Below are 23,766 nucleotides of genomic sequence, written 5' to 3'. Positions count from 1 at the left end.
CGGACCTGTTTTTCTTACGACTAAGGGACAAAAAGGTGTCCAAAAAGATCACATGACCACCGGAGAGAATCGGTGATGACCTCCCGTTACTCCCCCAGTGGTCACTAACCCCCTCCCACTCTCAAAAAACATCTGTAAAAATATGTCGTGCCAACCTCAAATGTCTGTAGAAAAAAGCAACACTGGGCCTTCAAGACTAGGACAACAGGAGTACTTTATTATCCAAAGACCCAACACAGGCCGCGTTTCGGTGCCAGCAAGGCGCCTGCCTCAGGGGTCAAATCGTAGATATAATGGCGTACAGATGTCGAGGTGCAGATGCCTTAAGGACAATCAAGATAACTTGCATAGATTCCGCTATAGCGCGAAAGATCGCCAAGGGCGCTGGCTCCAGCAGAGAGCCTTCTCCTGTGTAATCCTAAAAAGTAAAAGTCCACTGCAGTGCTCCCTAGGGTGCCCGGTTGGTGTCCTGGCATGTCAGGAGGATCAGTGCACTACAAATGCTGGGGCCTCCCACAACCAAATGGCTTGCATTTGGTAGTTTCTGAGCTGGACGTCCTTGGTTTCAAAAAATCGCCGAAAATCAGAAACGTCCATGTCTAGGGATGACCAAATCTAGAGACGACCAAAGTTAAGGATTTGGACATCCCTGATGGTATTTTCAAAACGAAAGATGGACGTCCATCTTGTTTAAAAAATACGGGTTTCCCCGCCCCTTGATCAGGACATTTTGCGAGGACGTCCAAATCAAAACTTGGACGTCCCTTTCGAAAATGCCCCTCCACGTGTTCTACAGGTCTCTGAGTTGCCTAATATATCTACCTCATCATTTAGTGTTATATATTCTTAACTCTCCCATCTTATTTTTTAGGCTTCTAGCATTTGTATACAGGCCCTTCAAATTGTGTTTTCTCCTTGCATCTACAAGCTGCTTAGTAGTTGAAGGGGATAATGTGCATCCTTTATCCTGCTTTCTCGAACACACCTGGCTTTCTTTTAGCATTGTTGAAACCTCTCTACTGGGATTCCCTGAATGTCCTGTTTCAATAGTATCCCTGAAGGATATTCCACACTGAATCTTACTCTCCTGGGTGACTGTCAACTTTTTCCCCCATTCTATTTATTTATTGCATTTGTATCCCACATTTTCCCACCCATTTGCAGGCTCAATGTGGCTTACAGAGCACTGTCATGGTTTAAAAACTGCTCTATCTCCTTTTTAAAAGTTAGTGTCAGCAGCCTGGTTCCATCCTGGTTAAGGTGGAGTCCATCCTTTCGGAACAGTCTCCCCCTTTCTGAGAATGTTGCCCAGTTCCTAACAAATCTAAACCCCTCATCTCTGCACCATTGTCTCAACCACGCATTGAGACTTCAGAGCTCTGCCTGCTTCTTGGGTCCTGTGCATGGAACGGGGAGCATTTCTGAAAATGCTACCCTGGAGGATCTGGACTTCAGCTTTCTACTTAAGAGGCCATTTTACTAAGGTGCGTAGGCACCTACATGTGTCCAACACGTGTCAGATTGGCGGTAATTCCATTTTTGGCACATGCCCAAAACATGCGGTAGAAAATATTTTCAACCGCTTGGCACTTACCCGGCGGTAATTGGCAGTTGACATGCGTTGAATGCTTACTGCACAGTTAGTGCATGAGACTGTACCACTAAGTCAGTGGGTGGCAGTAAGGTCTCAGGCCAAAAATGGATGCGCACTGGTTTTAATTTTGCCGCACATCCATTTTCTGGCACAAAAAAATGCCTTTTTTCGAGGCACGCTGAGGAAATGGACCAGCATGCGTCCAAAACACACACCTACACCAGCACAGGCCACTTTTAGGCACGCCTTAGTAAAAGGGCCCCTAAATTTGACTTTCAGAACCTCCCTCCCACATTTTCCTGTCGTTGGTACCCACATGTACCAAGACAGCTGGCTCCTCTCCAACACAATCTAAGATCCAATCAAGTTGACACATGAGGTCCACCACCTTTGCACCAGGCAGGCAAGTGACTAGGCAATCCTCACGTCCACCAGCCACCCAGCTATCTACATACCTAATGATTGAATCACCAACTACAACAGCTGTCCTAACCCTTCCCGCCTGAGCAGAAGTTCTTGGAGACATATCCTCGGTGCGAGAGGATAGTGCATCCCCTGGTGGGCAGGTCCTGGCTACAGAAGTACTTCTTACTTCACCAGGGTGATGGTCTCCTTTTTAGGAGACCTTCCTCCTCCAAAGCAGCACAGGGGCTGCTGGACTGGAAGTGGGACTTCTGTACAATGTTCCTGTAGGTCTCCTCCATGTACCTCTCTGTCTCCCTTAGCTCATCCAAGTCTCTTACTCTAGCTTCAAGAGAACAGACCCATTGTCTGAGAGCTAGTAACTCTTTGCATTAGGCACACACATATAACCTCTCATCAGCTGGGAGATAATCATACATGTGATATTCAATGCAAAAGACTGGATAGCATGCCTCTCGCTGCTGGACTGCTGTCTTCTTCTTAGTATTATTGAGTTTTTCAATAATTCAAAACTTGCTAAGGTACTAAGTATATTAGTCTATATTTAAAAAAGCCTTTTTGGCTTATATGGTATATTTTGTGATTTATTTAGTGTTTTCTTCTTAGAAAGTAATGGAATATAATTAAAACTCTGTAAGAAGACTCCTCTCTTTTGTTATCCTAATTAGAATAACAGACTATAAATGAAGAGTTGTGCTAGAGGTGGGAATGAAGACTAAACTAGGCGACTCTACTGTGCCTTCTAGAGAATATCTGTTAATGTTGTGAGCTGTGGCCCAAAGTTCAATGTTAAAACTATAGGGAAAAGGTTTTTATACTATGGAAACTAAGCTGTGCTGCAAAATTAAAGTTAAATCTCTAAACTGGGGTTTCCTGTGACTATCAGCTCTTCTCTATACTGATGCTATGATACACTCTAGAATAGTACCTTAACTGTGAGCCTATGAAACTGTAATAGAGACTTAACTGCTAAACAAAGAAAACCCTAAATTCCTTAAACTGCCTTTGCTAATTAAGTAGAGTAACTTAAAAATAAAGACACTGGGATAACCTATTTAACTCTAAATCTTCCTTTCCCAAATTTAAGAGCAATTTCCCAGCAAATAACTTTTGCCAATGAAGATTTGTTCTGCTCTGGAAGTCCTCAGTTCTGGACCTGTTCTGGCACTTGTGGTATATAAGCTTATTATATTGTACTGTACTAATAGCTGATTTCATCTAGCAGACTCTTGAAATATATGTGAAATGGGAAAACATTCCAGACACTGTTTCTAGATTTTGAAGAGCATACTGCTGTAGAGTGGGCTGCTAATTGTATTTTCTAAATTTTACTTGTGAAGTAGCTATACCACACATTTCTCCAGTTTTACTCTGATATAAAGTTTATGCTGATCTTGTGCACCTGCACCTCACTGACTAATTCAGTTCTTTCACACCTATGCTTCTTATAATTTGTAGAAATGTATCAATAATTTCAGAATCCATATTAAATATGGCCTGCAGTGCAATTAGCTTGTCTTTGTACATTATAGAATAAGAATTGTTCTTAGCTGAGCAACAGGCCACAGCAGGAGGAGGAGGAAAGGGTTCTAAGGGCTATTTTAAATGAACTGGGTGATAACCAGGAAAGCAATAAGAAAATGGCTGCTGGGTAAGCGAAGACATTCTGACAGATTATTTTGTTGTGTGTCACGGAATGCTGATTTAAATTGCAGGTTTTTTCATTCAGGGTCTAATTTTATTATTGCTTTTTCTCTATTTCATTCATATGGGCAAAAAGCTTAGTGAATCGAACTATACATGATATGTAGTCACATTACAGCCAAAACGCTCTGGCAATATTTATAATTTAATGTCTATTAAATATCAGGAGGGAGTTGATGGTTCTGTTTCTACAGCATTTTAAAAATTTTACCTATATATCATCATTAAAACTGTTTGATTTTATGCCTTTTGGTTTTAAATTGCCCTGATTGGCTTGTATAGGATAATCTAGGAAGGGATTCCACCAATATTTGTGAATCTTAACCCATCTTTTTATGCCTTTCTTTCATTTCCCAGGATGTCAGGCCCTGATCCATGAATGTGTGTCACTATGAACGTGTGTCACTATGATAAACGTATGGACTTCTTCTACAATCAGAGCAATACCCAAACCGAAGATGACTGGTCAGGAGCAAAACTCGTCATCGTCCTCTGTTTCGGAACTTTCTTCTGCCTGTTCATTTTTATCTCCAATGCACTGGTTATAACAGCGGTGGTCAGAAACAAACGTTTTCATTTTCCCTTCTACTACTTATTGGCCAACCTAGCTGCTGCTGACTTTTTCGCTGGCATTGCCTATGTTTTTCTAATGTTCCATACTGGTCCTGTGTCGAAGACGCTGACTGTTCACAGATGGTTCTTGCGCCAAGGGCTTCTGGATACGAGCATGTCTGCTTCTTTGGCTAACTTGCTTGTGATTGCTGTTGAGCGGCATATGTCAGTTGTCCGGATGAGAATTCACAGCAACCTTACAAAAAGAAGAGTGACATGCCTAATTTTACTTATCTGGGCAACTGCCATTTTTATGGGGGCCGTTCCTACTTTGGGTTGGAACTGTATTTGCAACATCACCACCTGTTCATCTCTGGCCCCCATATACAGCAGAAGCTACCTAACCTTCTGGACAGTTTTAAACCTTGTTGTGTTCTTCATCATGGTGGTGGTATATTTGAGAATCTACACATATGTCAAGAAGAAAACTACTGTCTTGTCTCCGCACACAAGTGGATCAATCAGCCGTAGGAGGACACCTATGAAACTGATGAAAACGGTCATGACGGTTTTAGGTAAGAAAAGGAAGTTATCCTTAAACTAGATATTGAGATGCGTGATAATTAAACTATTTTTTAGCTCCTGGTCATAAGTGAAAGTACTATATTGCTCATTTTCCTTTCTCCCTACCATTTAATGTATAGAATATACTCCAAATCTTCCCAGATCTGAACCTCACACTACAAAAATCAGCTGATGCCAAAACTCAGTACTTTTCAGGCATTCAGAATACTATTTCTTTGCATCTATATCCATCTATGGACTTTTCTGGACAGTCAATTTAGCTATCATGTGTTGGTAAACTAATCTCTTGTGGTTTTTATAGAACTTAGAAGGGCTCTGTGGTCAAAATTGATCTATAAAATGAGCACATTTGCGTATATCCTGTGCAGAGGAACGGAAGGAAAGAGAGGGAAAGTGGTTGGTCAGTTCTCTAGTACTCAGTGGGTCACTTGGGGAAACAACTGAATATAAGAGAAAATGGAAAAAGATAAACCCTCAGGATAATTAATGTATGTTATGGAAATCTCTTCTTTAAGAATATGATTGCTATTCCCAGAAATCCTTTTTTTTTTGTCATATTTTAGGGTAAGTTTTTTTTTTTTTTTGTTACCAGGTTTGGGAATAATCCCAAGTGACCAAAATTTCAATGCTAACACCTACCCAACATGGTCCCCTGCAGTTTAACTGAACCAAAGAAGGCATGCAGCCTTTAAGTTTCTGGGGGGGGGGGGGGGGGAGATGAAGAGGTGATGTCGGTGCATGGTGGCCTGATCACCACACTTTGTAACACTGATATTGCTTCTTTTACAGCTAATTAACACAGGAATTGGAATGGCCTTACCACTGCTAGAAGAAGTGATATTGGCACATCCTGAGCACCACTGTGGGCACTGATGAGCTGTTGGATATGATTAGTCTGGGAGAGAAACTGGGAGAGGGTAGGAAGAGGCTAGAGGAAGTGACAGGAGGGGAGAGGGGGAGGATGGAAAGAGGCTGTTAGAGGAGAAAAAAAGAAAAGCAAACACTTCCCTCCCTCGCCCCTAAGATAATGAGCAAAAAAAAAATCCCCCCCAAAAACAAATGAGAGATTGAGATTCAAAAATTAGAGTAAAGGATAAATAGTGAACATTAAAATAATTTCCCTTTGACTATTCAAAAAGTAGGCTGGTGCCTAGCTTTGCTAAATATATATATATTATATATTTACCACTGCTATTGCTGTCAAGCATATACAACTTCATCTTTAAGTAAACTGTCTAATCTGCTTTCTGTATATAATTGCCAAAAGAGCACTCCACTCAGGATACACAACCACCTTTTTGGATTGTCCGCAAATGTCATTATTCACATAATGCAAGTTCATGCTAATACAGTTGTATAAACAGTGGTTATTTCATTTGAATATATATTTTTCATGGCTTGTGTTTTTTTTCTAAGCCTCTTTACTAATCTACTGTTTCTTATTTAGCAGGGTTTGGTGCATTAATATCAGCTTTTCTCTGCAGTCAGATTCTCTTTTGCAAACTTTTCTACATTGACACTGCCATTATGTCCTGATATCCAAGATTTCCTCACAATAAAATCTACTCAGTCATTTGATTTGACTCAAACATAGCATGGGACACAATTCTTCCATATTAACTCTTTTTATGCTGCTTGCTTTTTAGAGACCAAGGTAACGTAGCTTGTATTGTAGATTCTACATCTGCCTCTCTGAGCACTTGCATATGCCTACCCTACCAATAATATAAAGTAGAATTCGACACTCTTGCCAGGAGAGGAGAATGCCATCTCTAGGACTCCTAGTCTCAGTAATATGAGGATATTTATTGGATATTCACATTACTCATTTCAATTATTTTCTAGAGGAGTGTGGTAGCCATGTTAGTCCACTCTTAAGGTTATCAATAGAAATCAAACAAAATAAAACATGGAAAAGAAAATAAGATGATACCTTTTTTATTGGACATAACTTAATACATTTCTTGATTAGCTTTCGAAGGTTGCCCTTCTTCGTCAGATCGGAAATTATTTTCTAATTATTTTCTAGAAATCTGATCTTTTCTCCCTTTGTGTTTCTGTGGCACTCTAATGGTAATTCTAGAAATGGTAAAGCTGTGAGCTGCAATAAATGATAAGACTTGATAGTGAGAACAGCTGAGGCTGAAGATCTAATCAAAGAGGAGAGATGCAATACAAACCAGTGATATGTCAGTCATTGAATGTAAGTCAAAACATATAGAAACTTGAGTGGAATGAAAGCATACCACTGGAATGGATAGTTATTGAGGTGGCACCTGGATATTTAATGCAGGATCTGGGGTGCAGCGTGGGTATTGAGCTCTTGCTCTCTTTACTCTAGGAATGGGTGTGGGGGCAGGAGGGGAGGAAGTTGCTGTACCTCAGTTGTCTCTCATACCATTCACTCAAATCCAATGTCCAAACAGGCCCTGGTAGAACAAAAATAAAATCCTACTGAGTGATGAGTAAAATTAAAATAAAACAACAAAGAGAGAGCACCGCCCCCCCCCCCCAAGTTCTTTGAGGTAGACAAGTAAGTAGGTGGGACAGATTCTCTGGCCATTACTTTTCTTCTGCTCTCTTCTGATGCTGGAACAGGATTGTCTCCTGCAATAGCAGATGCACCCTCATCTCTGTCACTTCACTAGTCCCTTCTTCATGCCTTACATCCTTAAATATAAAGGAATCTATAAAGACTGAATCCCCAGAAGTGGACATTTCCTTGTCCTGATAGATCAGTCCAGAGAAGTAGGTTGTGCTCCCCAATCAGCAGGTGAAGGCAGAAAACGAAGACTTTGGTGACCTTATCACTCTTTTAAAGATTGGTGCATACCTGAATCCTGAAGTTTGAGCCTCTCAAACATGCACTACGCTTAGATTTAGCCCTTAAAGCAGTCTTTTAGTGGCCATTTTTCAGCCATACTTGTTTTCTTTTTTTATTTAAATATTTTTATTGTGATGGCAGTACAGGGATGCAACTTAATTTGCACAAACCGGGAAATAACAGCACAACATCAACATCCCAACTTATGGCAGGCTGCAATATCCATCGTGTGTTACAGAGAATTAGAACATAATGGTAAACAGCCTAAACTGGGGGTCAACGAGCCATACAAACTAAAATTATATAGGTAATTTCCACCCACAATCATAGATAATGCAATCTTCTCCAAATTACAAACAGAATTATAATATCGTCCCTCTGTATTGCTTTTTTCATATTACCCACAATCACCCATCCATCATACAGTCTCCATCCTACAGCATTCCAACATCCCATATATAATTAACTCCTCAAATGTTCCATCCTTCCTGAAGTTACGTGTTTGGGGGTTGCACATTCTCAATTGAACTTGATGCCCTGAAGATGTTGCCATAAAACCATATAGTGCAGTTTTTCTGGGATTTTTTTTTTGGCCTTGTTACATATACATATTTCAACCTTTGCCATTTCCTTCATTCTTTGTTGTTGTTTTATTTATTTATGACATTTATATCCCACATTATCCCAAACAAGTTCAGGTTCAATGTGGCTAACAATAAACGTCTGCAAAAAGTACAATACAATTAGTATTAGCAAACATAGTAATAATACAATACACAGACTTCACTACCAGGGGCGTATCTGAACTGCGGCGGTAGGGGGGGCCAGGGCCAGAGTGAGGGGGCACATTATAGCCCCCCCCCTGCCGCCGCCGCCATTGCCGATCCCCCTCCCCCCAGCTGCTGCCATTGCCAATCTCCCCCCGCCGTTGCTGTCGCCTACCTTCGCTGGCGGGGGACCCCAACCCCCGCCAGCCGAGGTCCGCATCCTCCTGCCGCTGCCGGCTGCCTGTAAAAGAATTCCGTCAGCTGGCGGGGGACCCCCAACCCCCGCCAGCCAAGCCGAGGTCCTTCCATTTCTTCCACTAAAGCTGGCGCCGAAAGTTTCTTCTGAGTCTGACGTCGCTGCACGTTGTACGTGCAGGACGTCAGACTCAGAAACAGAATCCAAGAATTGATTGGAAGCCAATGTAATTTAGCCAGGAGAGAAGTTGCTTTGGTATAACGAGGAACTCTATGAATAAGACAGGTAGCGGTGTTCTGCATTAATTTGAAATTTCTTGACTAAAGAGCACTTTTTAAACCCGAGTAAACAGCATTACAATAGTCAAACTTAGAGAGTACTAGCGTTTGGACCAAAGGAACAGAAGATTGAATTCGGAAAGGAAGGTCTCAATCGCTTCAGTCTCCACAATGTATTAAAGACACTGAATATCACCAGTGTTCCTACCTCTGACTTAGTGGGCATGTCTCTGAGTTGCAGGTATTGTCCTGCAGAGATCTTTATCCCATCTTTATGAAGAATGTGATGACATTGCATATGGTTCCTTTCTTTTTACTGAAGATTTTTTCTTGCTTTCATCTCAACTGGTTGGTTTATTTCTTAGCTTTTTCCAAGAAGGATAGACTTGGCTGAGAAGTGCTGCAAACTCTGAATGTTTGATCTTGCTTTGTTACCTGAAGGTGACAAACTCTTTTTGAAAGTTGGATCACCTTTTCATATTGTATGGAGTTCCGTACAAAGAAGGGGCATTTTTAGTCCTTGTTGTTCTGGTGCACAAAAGAGGCTATTGGTATGGTGTACCTTCTGAGCAAGAAGATGGTGTCTCTTGGTTTGTGGGCTCACTCCACTAAGGTACAAGCCACCTCTTGAGCCAAGGCCATCGCTCCAGAAGATATTTGTAAGGCAGCTACATAGTCATTACTGCATTCTTTTATCAAACATTATAGTTTGGATGTTCATCATCAATAGGACTCTGACTTTGGCAGAGCGATCCTAGAAGGGGCTGTGTCATCTTCTAGGCCAGATCAGTACAGCTTGGATACATCCCACTTATCTGGATTGGTCAAGTAGGTTGATAAGGAAGGTGAAATTGGGTCTGTCCTGCTAGGCCAGTCCAGATGCTGCCCACGAAGGCTGCAGGCTGCTGAGATATGCTTCTCTCACTGCTAAGCACTTGATAGAATTTGGAAGGGTGTTGGGCTCCCTGAAGTAAGTTATGTACATAGCTATTTCATGTGTCTGAGTGTGTGTGTGTGTGAGGGGGTTCTGTTCCTTGTTCCAGTGTGTATTTAATTTTTTTGTTGTCAAAAGTATACTAGCAGAATTCAGGTATGTACCAATCCATATAGGGGTGATGTCCCCAAAGGTCAGTGTTCTCTGCCTCCATCTGCTGGTTGGGGAGCACAACCCACTTGTCTGGACTGGTCTAGTGGAATTCAAGGAAAGGAAATTAGCAGGTAAGATCAATTTTTGCCTTCTCTGACCTCTTCATAGTCTCTCAGATTTATTCCTCACTACTTCAGAGTAGTGGAATTACTAGGGAATGTGTGGCCAAGCTCCCCAAAAAAATTATTCCATGGTTATTTAAGGATGTGGGAGCAAACTTCAAAATCCCAAATCTCTCCCTCCATTGGGAATCCAGGCATTCTTGTCCTGAACCTTGACCTCCTCACATGAATGTTTTTGGATATGGGAAAAGCTCCATGGCCACCTTCATCTGAACCTTAGGCCTTCTGGCCCAAGGACGAAAGTGCCAGAAGCTTCCTCCAAAAACTCCAGCCATGCTTGTGGAAGGGGGAAAAGAGGCAAACCTCTTTCTTTTCTTTTTCTTTTTTTTTTTAAATTTGTTCACGATATCCACTCTTGAGTACTTAACAGTCTGCTAGAGTGGTAGGAAAGAAAAAAATCCTCCTAGCTGGGTGTTTTATACCTCAAATGACCTCACCAATATATCCTACATTCCTAATTGGGAACACATTTTATATAAACACTCCCACTTTACAGCCTCCACAGAGAATAAGGATACCACTTAAGCATTCAACAATAAAATAACAGCAGAGATTAGAGTTATTTTTGAGTAATAGATTAGTCCCCTACATTGACAAGCTGGATTTTCTGTTCTGTCTCAGGACAAAGAATATGGAGACTAGTACAGTTGTCATAGGATCTAGGACAGATGTCAAAACATTCAAAATCAGTGTTCTGGACACCAGAACAGCAAAACACACTGGGAAGAAACTAAGGAATAGGCCAGCGCATATAAGGAATCCTTAAGCTCTGCCTCAGTGATGGTACTCAGTTTTGCCAAGGGGAAGAGGAGGGGGATGGGGGAGACGCTTATGGTGCTGAAGCCCCAAGCATTTGTCCTGCATAAAATCATCTTGACAATCTTGGTAACAACCACATTTATATCTGGAATGACAGTTTTGATATCGATAGCCAAGTAGTATTTTCACCCTGTCTGCCTTGAAAGAAGAGAATGCATGAATTCACTTCATTTCAAATTCACATAAGCATGACGCAATCAACATATGGTTGAGAAAGCTTCAAATTTTGTGTGTTAACAATTTAATCTCACTTTTGTGAAACGTTTGTTTTGTTGGAAAAGTTTTAAAAGATTTGTGTGAATTCAGGACAAGTTCTGGGAGTTGTAATTATTTGATGTTAGCTTTTCCTTCAACCAAAGGTATACAGTTTAAAGCTGCTTTTTCTCATTCTTTTTTCTTTTCAGCTGTTCATTATTGGAATAATCTTCCCTCCAAGTTGCGTTCAATGAGTAGTTATTTATTATTTTGAAAAGCTTTGAAAACATTTGTTAGGTCAGGGAGGTTATGATTTCATTTGTTTTTTTAAGCACTTTTTTAGTTATGTGTTCATTCCTGATGATTGTATCAGTCTCTTCCCTAATAGGTATAACGTGCCTTGAATCTTCTTTAAGAGAGTTGGCGAGAGAGAGTCTGTGATAGCATAGTATAGCATTTCTGCACACCTCAGCTATGATCATTGTGCAAAACATGTATGATATCCAGTTTTCTTTTCTCATCAGAAAATTCATGTTTCTAGATTTGGATACTAATCTTTAGTGTTTTTGGTTCATGAAACTTAATTCCAACCTTGGTTGTGTCAGTTTTAATAATAGATGGAGAATGTTTTTGATCCAAGTGAGAACCCTCTGGTTTAGTGATCCTCTTACTGCTGTGGTTTCTATGGTTATTGTGGACTAATGTTTGCAATGTGTTTGTGCTTTTGTACTCTGGGTAATTGCTATGCTATGACTATATCTTCATCATCGTTTCTATTGAGGCCTGATTCATGACCGACAGCATCCTCTTTGGAATCTGAGATCATTTGTTGTACTTAGAGAAAGGTTGAATCTGGTTTCCTAGTTGTTTGTGTTTGTTTGTGTGTGTGTGTGTGTGTGTGTGTGTGTGGGGGGGGGTTATCCTTGATGGTCATGGCCATTTTTCTTCATCTGTATAATGAGTTGATTAGCATGATGAAAAAGTAATAATTATATATATATAGATAGATAGATAGATATCAATCTGGCAGTCATTTTCCAAACTATAGTACTTTGTGTGAAATCAATTATACTTATTTGGATTTTATAACGAATGGGATGTTGGGATGTTAAAAGTGCTATCCAAACTCCCACATCTTTTAGACAGTGGATATCCAGGCTTTGATATCTCCTGCTGTGAACTCAAATTTTACAACAGTGTGCCTAAAAAGGAAAGGCACATAAGTGCATATGTTTGACTTCTTTTTATAAAGGCAACACAACTGAGCAAAGTTAAGAATACAGTCTACAAACTTCCAAATGAAAAAGGAGGAAAGACTCGGTGGTAATTCACCACTCAATTGAGATTTTCATGTGAGGTAGATTCTGTCATTGGTCAAAAACCTCTAAACTAGTGTGTATTTATTCAAATATGCTTATTAATTTTACTATAGTTATATAGACATATTGAAAAGCCAAAAGGTATAAGCAGGAAACCTATCTTGCTAAAGGCTCAATGGAGCTGCCCATTTCACTTTTAAGCTTCTTCAGGACAAGTTCCCAGCATTTAACATATGCAAACAACATTACCATGCCACCCACTAATCAATACTCCCTGTTGAATTGTTGGGACATGGCCCCTGATAACCAGCCTTTCAGCATGTACTCTGGTGTGCCTTCTTACCCCACCTACCTGAGAACCTGTACTACCCATGGGAGTGCTATCAGTGAGGCACCCCACACTGTCCCTGCACATCACAACAATTTAGAACTAACATACAAGAATTGATCGTTAGCCATTTAGGAGCTGATGCTCAAAGCTTACCGGGCTTTGACCAGTTTCAGCCCGTTTTGCTTGCATGTTATTGTTCGTCTAATATGCATGGGTTTTGGTACTGTTTTTATCATTTGCGAAAACAGTGGCCAAAAACTAGATGCAAATGTATTAAACTGAGCACATTAATATTAAAACGAGCATTCCATGAAATGGAAAGACATCTCTGTACAATGCACAGAAGGAAGCGCCTACCTGAAACTTTCAAAATTTTCCAACAGGTCCGAGGTGGTGTTGCATGTGAAATGGTAGTTTCTTGGTGGTCTACATTTTTGAATAGTAAATGTGCTTTTCATATGCGTATATCATATGCATGTCTGTTCCTCCTGGAACAGTAGTGTAGCCTTAAAAATGAAAAATGTTTTGGTTTCCATACACAAAATACAACAGTCCAAAAAAATAAAAACCCCAATAAAAAGACAAGAATAAAAATAACCAACAAGAATCATCCATGAGCGTGTGCATGAGACTCACACTTTTACGGCAGGGTTCACAGAACAGATGCTACCATTTTTCAAGTCGGACTCTGTTTTTATTTTGTCACCTTTTTTTTCCTCCACACTTTTCCTGTATAATGGAGCACATCTACAGTCATCGTCCCTCTCCCCCACCTCTTTTTTCTCTGGCCTGGACATACGCAGGACATCGATGTTTACCGTGAGACTGCTTTGTGCTGGGTGGTTTCCCTAGTGAACTTTATACAGACTTTCCACACATACCATTTGCATGCCGTTTCTCTTGAACATCAATCGCTATTCCTCATTTGGTAAGTTCAGCTGAAACTATAAAAGCAGCTATTAACGACAACATTTGAACATCAGCCCCTTAGACTATTGGAATGCTCTAAATGTTGGGCTACTACAAAAAATTCTCAGATGTATCCAGAAATTAGTGGCTAAAATTCTGTCCCATCATATCCTTAGGGATAGAATAATTCCTCTTGTGTATGCCCCTGATTGGCTTCCATTATTTATTTATTTACTAGTCGTTAAGCCAGTAACAACAGGCTAGTTTTTTGTTTTCCTATGGCCTCCCCCCCCTGCCCACTAACCCTGCTCTCTCTCCTGCCCTCCCCCCAGCGTGTTTCCCTCAGTTCCGCCCCCTCCTTCCCTCCCTGCTCCGTCCTCCTCCGATTTCCATGCCAATGTCCAAGCCCTCCTCCCTATTGGGCTGTACTGCTGGTAGAGGCGGGGCTTGGACTTGTACACTCTCAGCATTTGCAAGTGAGTCGGTCACTTGCCATTTATATGTATGATTAGGATTTATTTACCGCCTTTTTGAAGGAATTCACTCAAGGCGGTGTACAGTAAGAATAAATCAAACATGAGCAATAGATTACAGCAGTAAAAATGTTCAAATAATACAACGTATGGCATAGAGGGGCATAATCAAACGTGAACACCTACAGTGGTGGAAATAGGTATTTGATCCCTTGCTGATTTTGTAAGTTTGCCCACTGACAAAGACATGAGCAGCCCATAATTGAAGGGTAGGTTATTGGTAACAGTGAGAGATAGCACATCACAAATTAAATCCGGAAAATCACATTGTGGAAAGTATATGAATTTATTTGCATTCTGCAGAGGGAAATAAGTATTTGATCCCCCACCAACCAGTAAGAGATCTGGCCCCTACAGACCAGGTAGATGCTCCAAATCAACTCGTTACCTGCATGACAGACAGCTGTCGGCAATGGTCACCTGTATGAAAGACACCTGTCCACAGACTCAGTGAATCAGTCAGACTCTAACCTCTACAAAATGGCCAAGAGCAAGGAGCTGTCTAAGGATGTCAGGGACAAGATCATACACCTGCACAAGGCTGGAATGGGCTACAAAACCATCAGTAAGACGCTGGGCGAGAAGGAGACAACTGTTGGTGCCATAGTAAGAAAATGGAAGAAGTACAAAATGACTGTCAATCGACAAAGATCTGGGGCTCCACGCAAAATCTCACCTCGTGGGGTATCCTTGTCATGAGGAAGGTTAGAAATCAGCCTACAACTACAAGGGGGGAACTTGTCAATGATCTCAAGGCAGCTGGGACCACTGTCACCACGAAAACCATTGGTAACACATTACGACATAACGGATTGCAATCCTGCAGTGCCCGCAAGGTCCCCCTGCTCCGGAAGGCACATGTGACGGCCCGTCTGAAGTTTGCCAGTGAACACCTGGATGATGCCGAGAGTGATTGGGAGAAGGTGCTGTGGTCAGACGAGACAAAAATTGAGCTCTTTGGCATGAACTCAACTCGCCGTGTTTGGAGGAAAAGAAATGCTGCCTATGACCCAAAGAACACCGTCCCCACTGTCAAGCATGGAGGTGGAAATGTTATGTTTTGGGGGTGTTTCTCTGCTAAGGGCACAGGACTACTTCACCGCATCAATGGGAGAATGGATGGGGCCATGTACCGTACAATTCTGAGTGATAACCTCCTTCCCTCCGCCAGGGCCTTAAAAATGGGTCGTGGCTGGGTCTTCCAGCACGACAATGACCCAAAACATACAGCCAAGGCAACAAAGGAGTGGCTCAGGAAGAAGCACATTAGGGTCATGGAGTGGCCTAGCCAGTCACCAGACCTTAATCCCATTGAAAACTTATGGAGGGAGCTGAAGCTGCGAGTTGCCAAGCGACAGCCCAGAACTCTTAATGATTTAGAGATGATCTGCAAAGAGGAGTGGACCAAAATTCCTCCTGACATGTGTGCAAACCTCATCATCAACTACAGAAGACGTCTGACCGCTGTGCTTGCCAACAAGGGTTTTGCCACCAAGTATTAGGTCTTGTTTGCCAGAGGGATTAAATACTTATTTCCCTCTGCAGAATGCAAATAAATTCATATACTTTCCACAATGTGATTTTCCGGATTTAATTTGTGATGTGCTATCTCTCACTGTTACCAATAACCTACCCTTCAATTATGGGCTGCTCATGTCTTTGTCAGTGGGCAAACTTACAAAATCAGCAAGGGATCAAATACTTATTTCCACCACTGTATCTCCATGGGCGTCTATGTCCGAAAACGGGTACGTGAAGAGGCAGGACAGACTGTATTTTCGAAAAAATGGACGTTTTTCAGCTGGGCTTTTGTTTTTTTTTAGCGATAATGGAAACTGAAAATGCCCAGCTCAAAAATGTCCTAATCCGAGCCATTTGGTCATGGGAGGGGCCACGATTCATATTACACTCGCCCCCCTGACAAGCCAGGACACCAACTGGGCACCCTAGAGGTCAGTGCGGTGGACTTCAGACAACGCTCCCACATGCATAGCTCCCTTACCACGGGTGCTGAGCCCCCCTCCCCCAAACCCCACTACCCACAAATGTACAACACTACCATAGCTCTTAGGGGTGAAGGGGGCACCTACATGTGGGTACAGTGGGTTTTCCAGACCTCCCATTTACCGGCACAAGTGTTACAGGTAGGGGGGTGATGGGCCTGGGTCTGCCTGGCTGAAGTGCACTGCGGTACCCACTAAAAGTGCTCCAGGGACCTGCATACACTCAGGCCTCTAGGACTTGTTGCTGCTATATAACATTGGCACACCAGTTGACACCTGAAGACTAATCTCTCCGAAAACGTCCTTTATTGGAATAAGCACTCTTACTCACAGTTAACTGCAGATCAGAGGTTGTGCCCCACTGGCAACGAGTCTCCCTGGTACTGAGATGAGCAGTAGGTCCGAGCTGGCAGAATGCTGTACAATGCCCTCTTTCAGCCACATTCAAGGTAAGAACTAAGTTCTGTAACGTGGCTAACACGTGAAAGGGATCTAAAACTGGCTTACAAAAATGGCCACTACCTCATGGACTACCGGAAACAAAACAGGGCACACTCTGACCCAGTAAGCAGGGGGAAAAGCACCATGGGAGTAGAGCCTACCAACTACCAACATCGTGAGCATTTGCCACAGGCTAGTGGAATCACGGAGCCCAATACCCTACACCCACCACAATGCATTGCTGATCTGACTCTGCAGTGCCCTTAACAGAAAAGGTGTCACACTCACCCGAGACCCACATCAGAACCAGGGAAAGGCTGTCACAGGATAGAACACATTCTGCTGTCATGGAGGTGGGTACGGCATTTGTGGCTGGCATAGAGGCTGGGAAAAAGTTTTTAAAGTGGGGTTGTTTTGGTGGGAGGGGGTTAGTGACCACTGGGGGAGTCCGAGGAGGTCATCCCCGATTCCCTCCAGTGGTCATCTGGTCAGTTGGGGCACTTTTTTGGGACCTGTTCATGAAAAAAAGGGTCCAAAAAAATGACCCAAAATCGCGGTAAAAACGCCTTTTTTTTCGATTATCAGCTAAAGACCCCATCTCTCCTCGGCCGATAACCACGCCCCAGTTCCGCCTTCACCACGTCTCCAACACGCCCCCGTCAACTTTACCCGTTTCCGCGATGGATTGAAGTTGGAAACGCCCAAAATTGGCTTTCGATTATACCGATTTGGGCGCCCATGAGAGAAAGACGCCCATCTCCTGATTTGGGTCACAATATAGGCGTTTTTCGATTATAAGCTGGATAGTATACTACTTACAATGTCAACACAATATATAATAGAACATTTTAATTGACAGTGAAAGATATAAGCAAAGATGGAACATATAGATAGGTAAGAGAATAAGAAGAGTTAGAAAGTAAGGCGACTAATAGAGATGGTTAACATATAGATAGGTAAGAGTGTAAGAGGAGTTAGAAAATAAGGTGACTAATTTTAAGGAAACGTGCATATGAGAAAGGTGGTTAAATTTTATATCAGCTAGGGTAGGAGTGGATAAACATGTCCTGCTGCAGTATATGCAGCCCGTGTCATTCCTTATGTGTATGAGTGAGACTAACAAGTTAGTTACTTCTTCCATTAAAGGCCTGGTTGAAGAGCCAAGCTTTCAACTGCTTCCTGAAGTAGAGATAGTCTTGTGTTAAGCAGGCGCCCACGAGAGAAAGACGCCCATCTCCCGATTTGGGTCACAATATAGGCGTTTTTCGATTATAAGCTGGATAGTATACTACTTACAATGTCAACACAATATATAATAGAACATTTTAATTGACAGTGAAAGATATAAGCAAAGATGGAGCATATAGATAGGTAAGAGAATAAGAAGAGTTAGAAAGTAAGGCGACTAATAGAGATGGTTAACATATAGATAGGTAAGAGTGTAAGATGAGTTAGAAAATAAGGTGACTAATTTTAAGGAAACGTGCATATGAGAAAGGTGGTTAAATTTTATATCAGCTAGGGTAGGAGTGGATAAACATGTCCTGCTGCAGTATATGCAGCCCGTGTCATTCCTTATGTGTATGAGTGAGACTAACAAGTTAGTTACTTCTTCCATTAAAGGCCTGGTTGAAGAGCCAAGCTTTCAACTGCTTCCTGAAGTAGAGATAGTCTTGTGTTAAGCGGAGCCTTTCAGGCAATGCATTCCAGAGTGTGGGGGCTACTCCAGAGAAGGCTTGCTTGCGGATATCACATTGTGTAATGTGTTTTGGAGAGGGTGTGGTTAGTGATAGTCCTTGAGAGGACCTTAGTGTCTTTGGTGGTGTGTAGAGGCTCATCCTGTTCAAGTACTCGGGGCCATTTCCTTTAAGGTCCTTGAAGATCAGACATAGAGTTTTAAATTTAGCCCTGTATTGTACTAGTAGCCAATGAAGTTTTTATAAGGAAGGTGTGATGTGGTCCTGTCACTTGCAACCTTCTACGAGTCTTGCTGCAGCATTCTGAATCAGTTGAAGCTGGTGCAGGCCCTTTGTAGTCAGACCGTTGTACAATGCATTGCAGTAATCCAGTCTTGATGTTATGATGGCATGCACAACTGGGATAAGATTTACCTTCTCAATGTAAGGAGAGAGGCAGCGTAGCTGTCGCAAATAGTAGAAGCAGCTCTTGAAGGTTGCTTGGATTTGGGGAATCAGAGTAAGTGTTGAATTTAACTGTATTCCAAGGTTCCTGACTTGTTATTTGAGAGGGAGTTCGTACTTCCCAAAGGAGATTTTGATGTCTGGTATGTATCACTTGTGTTAGGGCCCCAGAGAAGCTTGGTTTTACTTGGGTTCAGGCAAAGTTTGTTGTGTTTAGTCCATTCTTGGATTGATATTAATCAGGTAATCAGTTTATTCAAGGTTGTAGGTAAATCAGGTTCAGTAGGTATGAGTAGCTGCACATCATCCGCGTAGATGTAGAACTGAGTGTCCATTGACTGATTCAGTTCAACTATTAAACACAAGGATACATTTCAGATGATTTTGTTTAGTCTTTCGCTCTGTACATGGTTTGGGCCTTGAATATTTGCACAAAAAGCTTGTGCAATGTGCTCCATAACTATCTATGTGCTCAGTACACACATAAGATCTGATGATTCCTGGATCTTATGCTTTTAAACATTTGACTGATATGCAGGTTATATAGCGAAGCAGATTGAGGGGGAGGGGGGCCTACGGAATTGACTTTCATCATGAACTGAAAGATGCTCAAGCGGTACAGATACCCATAAAAGATAATCCCTACTTGTAGGGCTTACAATCTAATCCAGATGGACAAACAGAACAAAAATTTGAGACATGGTTAAAAATAACCCCTTGTTCTCCTATTTATAACCATGTTAAGACCTAAAAGTAACCTCCAGAAAAGTTGGATTTTAGGTTGGATTTGAATAAGTCCAGAAGGTGATTATGATGAACCAACCTGAGAACACTCTTCCATGTATGTTGTGCAGCATGGTCCTTACAGAAATGTTAACTTTCAAAGTTATCTAAAATGTTATGCACCTAAATGAGGACATTTTTCATCATTTAATTTTTAGATATCAAGTAATCTTTGAAAATTAGCTTTAATTCTTATGCATATAATAAGAACTTTGAACTTAGGATGTAGCTTTGTTTATTGTAAGATTCAGGAATATAAATGAGAAGTTGCTCATAAGAATGAAACCTAATTTGTTATATTACTCTTCCTGCTATCATTGAGGTATAATGAATTCAAGTTTAATTTTGTCAGTGGTCTAGAATTTATACATTTTAAAGTGTTAATGAGCCTTTCAACACATTTATAAACTCAAAGGACAAAATTCATACTGTAAGCATATAGAGGTTGCTAGTTTAGATATGGCTTATTGCTTTAATAATGGTTTTCTTTCACTGCCATACTGTGCACATAGTTGCATGCTGAGCATTTTGCTTTGTAGCAGCTACTGCAAGAAAAGGAACAGACAATTTTTGCTTCTTTGTAGTTCTGAGATAACAGTACTATGTAGGAGGCATGTGCAAAAGGTTTACGGAATGAATACAGTTATCATTCTTACACTCTGTGCAAGGACAGTGTTTACATAGTTTGGCGCCTCGCACATGTAAGCATCATTCTCTGTCTGCTAGATTCCTCTACCACCTAATGACCTGAATATGTGGCACAGTCATCAGGGTGACAGAGGAAACTACCTCCCTTGCCTGTGTTAGTGGTTGAAACTGGTTTCTCCCTGCATAATGTGGTTCAACACTGTTGGAGTTGAGATTCAAATTTGGGCTTTGTGCAGAGCAGGAGCACGGTTGAGTTTGGTCATAATCAACTCTGGAAAAAGCTTGGCTGTCTAAAAATTGGCACCTGGCACTAACCAGGTCCAGAGAGCTGCTGCTGTCTCCATGTAGTTGAACTGGGCCCAAGGAGGGATCCTGGTACATTTGGTGTGGCCAACAGCCTGAAGTGGAGACACTGTAGCATGCAGCTGCTTATACTTCCCACATAAGAGGCTTGGGGAGGCTAAGCTTCCCAAGCTCCAACTGCAACTGTCCCCCTGCTGAACCTGCTGCCTCTCCCTTATCATCCACCGCTGACATGCAGCACAGTTTTACTCCCTCCCTTGCAGCTCTGCTGGGCATGTGCTAATAAACAACCAAGAAGATGTGTGGAACCATGGATCTCTGTACAGCTTCAGCTTCCTGTGCCAGGCTCACCTCCTCTGATATAAACTTTTTTGTTTGTTTGTTTTTTGTTACATTTTTTTGTACCCCGCGCTTTCCCACTCATGGCAGACTCAATGCGGCTTACATGGGGCAATGGAGGGTTAAGTGACTTGCCCAGAGTCACAAGGAGCTGCCTGTGCCTGAAGTGAGAATTGAACTTAGTCCCTCAGTTCCCCAGGACCAAAGTCCACCACCCTAACCACTAGGCCACTCCTCCAGAACTGGCACAGGAAGCAGTAGTGGCATGCAGAGAGCAGTGGTCCTGCATGTTGTCTTTAGTTGTTTATTAGCATGGGCCAATGGAGCTGCAAGAGGAGCGTGTGAGGAAAATTGTGCTGCATGGAGGTGGTGGATGAGAGAGGAGCGAGAGAAATGGGGTAATATGGGATGGGTGGGTAGGGAAAGAGAAACTGGGTAAAACTGGATAGAAGGGGAAAAAGAGAGAACAGGGCAATGCTAGATTGTGCAATATTGGATGAAGAAGAGAGAGAAAGAGGGGCAATGCTGAATGGTGTGGGGGGGGGGTAGAGAGGGGTAGTTCTACATGCTGGCAGGGGGTAGAGAGAGAGAGAGGCAATACTACATAGGGGCAGGGAGGGAGAGAGAAAAACAGGGCAATGATAGATATGGGGAGAATGACAGGGGCAACGCTGAATTGTGCAGGGGGAGGAAGGAAAAAAGAGACGGGATTAATGTTGCATGCCAGGGGCAGAGAAAGACCAGAGCAATGCTGGATGGCAGGACAGGGGAGAGAGACAAAGTGGAGATACTGGATAGTGGAGCAGGAAGAGAGAAAATCACAAGAAGACAAGAGAAGGGATGTCAGCTGGGAAGGGGAAAGAGATGAGAGAGGGGATGCTGGATGGCAGTGGATGAGAGGAAAGAGTTGGTGAAAGACCGGGGAATACGAGGGAGTAGAATGGGAGGGCCAGTGTGAGAGATAGAAATGAAAAGCTGTATATAGACACAGTAAAAAAAAAAGGGGGGGAGGAGATGAAGACTGGATAATATGAATTAAATCTGAATAGCAAAAAAAAAAAAAAGGAAGAAGGTTAAAAGAACAGATCAGTGTTGAAGTTGAATATAGTGGAGAAGGTGAAGCAGACAGAATGAGAGAGAAAAAATTACAAATGGACAGGAGACCCTTGGGAAAAGTATTATAAGAAGGCAGGAAAGCATTAACCAGAGACTGGGGTCAACACAGACAAATTAAATAGCCAGACAGCAAAGGTAGGAAAAAGAAACATTTTATTTTTAATTTAGGATGATGTAATGTGGTAACTGTGTTAGTCTACTTTAAAAGTTAATAAATATAAATAAGAAAAAAAAAACAGAAAATAAGGTAACACCTTTGTATGGGACTAAATATAACTAGCTTTCGTAAGCCAAAACCTCCACCTTCAGGACTGGACAGTACACTGCTGTTTATGGTATGCTTGTCCTGATGTAAGGAGGTTTTGGCCTCCAAAACATTTAAAAATGTAGTAAGTTAGTCCAAAAAACAAAAGGTATCACCTTATTTTCCATTTTCATTTTATTTGTTAATTTATAATTGGAATTAGAGCCTGACTGAGTTTAAGTTTTCGGTTCAGCACTAAAACCGGCCTGAAATCTGGGTTCGGGTTTCAGACAAAAATGCTGATTCATTTTCAGCTGAACCCAAAACTTTATACCTTCCCCGTGCCTATATTAAGAAGCCCTGGTGGTCAAGTGGCCCTTCAGGGGCAGAAACAACCTGCCCAGTGTCGCTGCTTCGTCAAATGGCTGCTGAGACTTCCCATAGAAGTCTTGCAAAGCTGCCTTGGCAGGTCTCAGGAGCCATTTTGAGATTGGAACCAGTATGGGTAGGAGTCTCAAAATGGCAGCCATGACCTACCGTTGCAGCTTCGTGAGACTGCTGCTGGAAGTCCCGGAAGCACTTTTGATCTGCAACCAGCCATGAGCAGGAGCAAGTGTGGATGTGTCTATTGCTCACCAATGACAAGGTAGGCCCAGGAGAGGGCTGCCGTCAGGGGGGTGGACTCGGGAGGGTTGCTGTTACTGGGGGGGGGGGGGGGGGAGGCTCAGAAAGGGGAATTTTTTGGTTGTGTGTAGAGGCAGTTTTGGTTTTTGATAAAACTGAGTGGCCAGTTTCGTTTTCAGAATCAGTTGTGGCAGAAACTGAGGATCCTGGTTTTGATCGTGCTCGGATTGTGTCAGTTTTTGAAATTTACATCTTCTCTCTTTATATTTGTACAGTATAGAGGGACATGTGTCACTGTTTCTGTTTTTCTGGTGTTGCACTGTTCGCAAAGTTTGGCTTCTTGGAGGTTCATTTTAATTTTTAGTTTATGATTATTTATTCTATACTTGAGGGTCTACCTCTGTTCCTATATAAAAAAAAAAAGGCTGATTTGGCATTTAATGTCTGTGTAAGATTGATCTGCACTAATCCAACTTGTTTAGTTTTACAATAGGTGTATTGATGTTCTACTGCCCATTGAAATGTTTATGGTGATCTCTTTTTCTAGGAAGTCCTTTGTTGTGTGACCCCTGGAAGTTAGTACTGATAAGGTATGGTAGAATTGTTTTATAGGTACTATAGTGGTTTTGTATTACTTCATAGAATGACTGGTACTGGATTTTGGATTTAGCTCATGCTTCGTCCAGTTTGTAGCTCAGTGTGAGTTACATTTAGGTACAGTAGGCATTTTTCTGTCTCTGGGGGGCTTACAATCTGTTTGGACCTGAGACCATGGAAGGTTGAGTTACTTGTCCAAGATCTCAAGGAGTGACACTGGGATTTGAAC

General features: G+C 42.0%; 1 protein-coding gene across 1 annotated transcript in view; it reads left to right on the top strand.

Annotated features, from left to right (window-relative positions):
* LPAR3 (lysophosphatidic acid receptor 3) overlaps positions 1 to 23,766 on the top strand; it is a 119,679-nt gene that overhangs the window by 38,839 nt on the left and 57,074 nt on the right. Inside the window, exon 2 of the mRNA XM_030205610.1 lies at positions 4,079 to 4,848. Within this exon, the coding sequence (XP_030061470.1) occupies positions 4,101 to 4,848 (748 nt within the window). The 5' untranslated portion in view covers positions 4,079 to 4,100. The remainder of the gene's footprint in view (positions 1 to 4,078; positions 4,849 to 23,766) is intronic.

The sequence above is a fragment of the Microcaecilia unicolor genome, chromosome 6, assembly GCF_901765095.1.
Source record: "Microcaecilia unicolor chromosome 6, aMicUni1.1, whole genome shotgun sequence".
Taxonomy (NCBI): domain Eukaryota; kingdom Metazoa; phylum Chordata; class Amphibia; order Gymnophiona; family Siphonopidae; genus Microcaecilia; species Microcaecilia unicolor.
The sequence above is the reverse complement of the archived record's forward strand: the minus strand, read 5'-3'. Positions and strand labels throughout refer to the sequence as shown.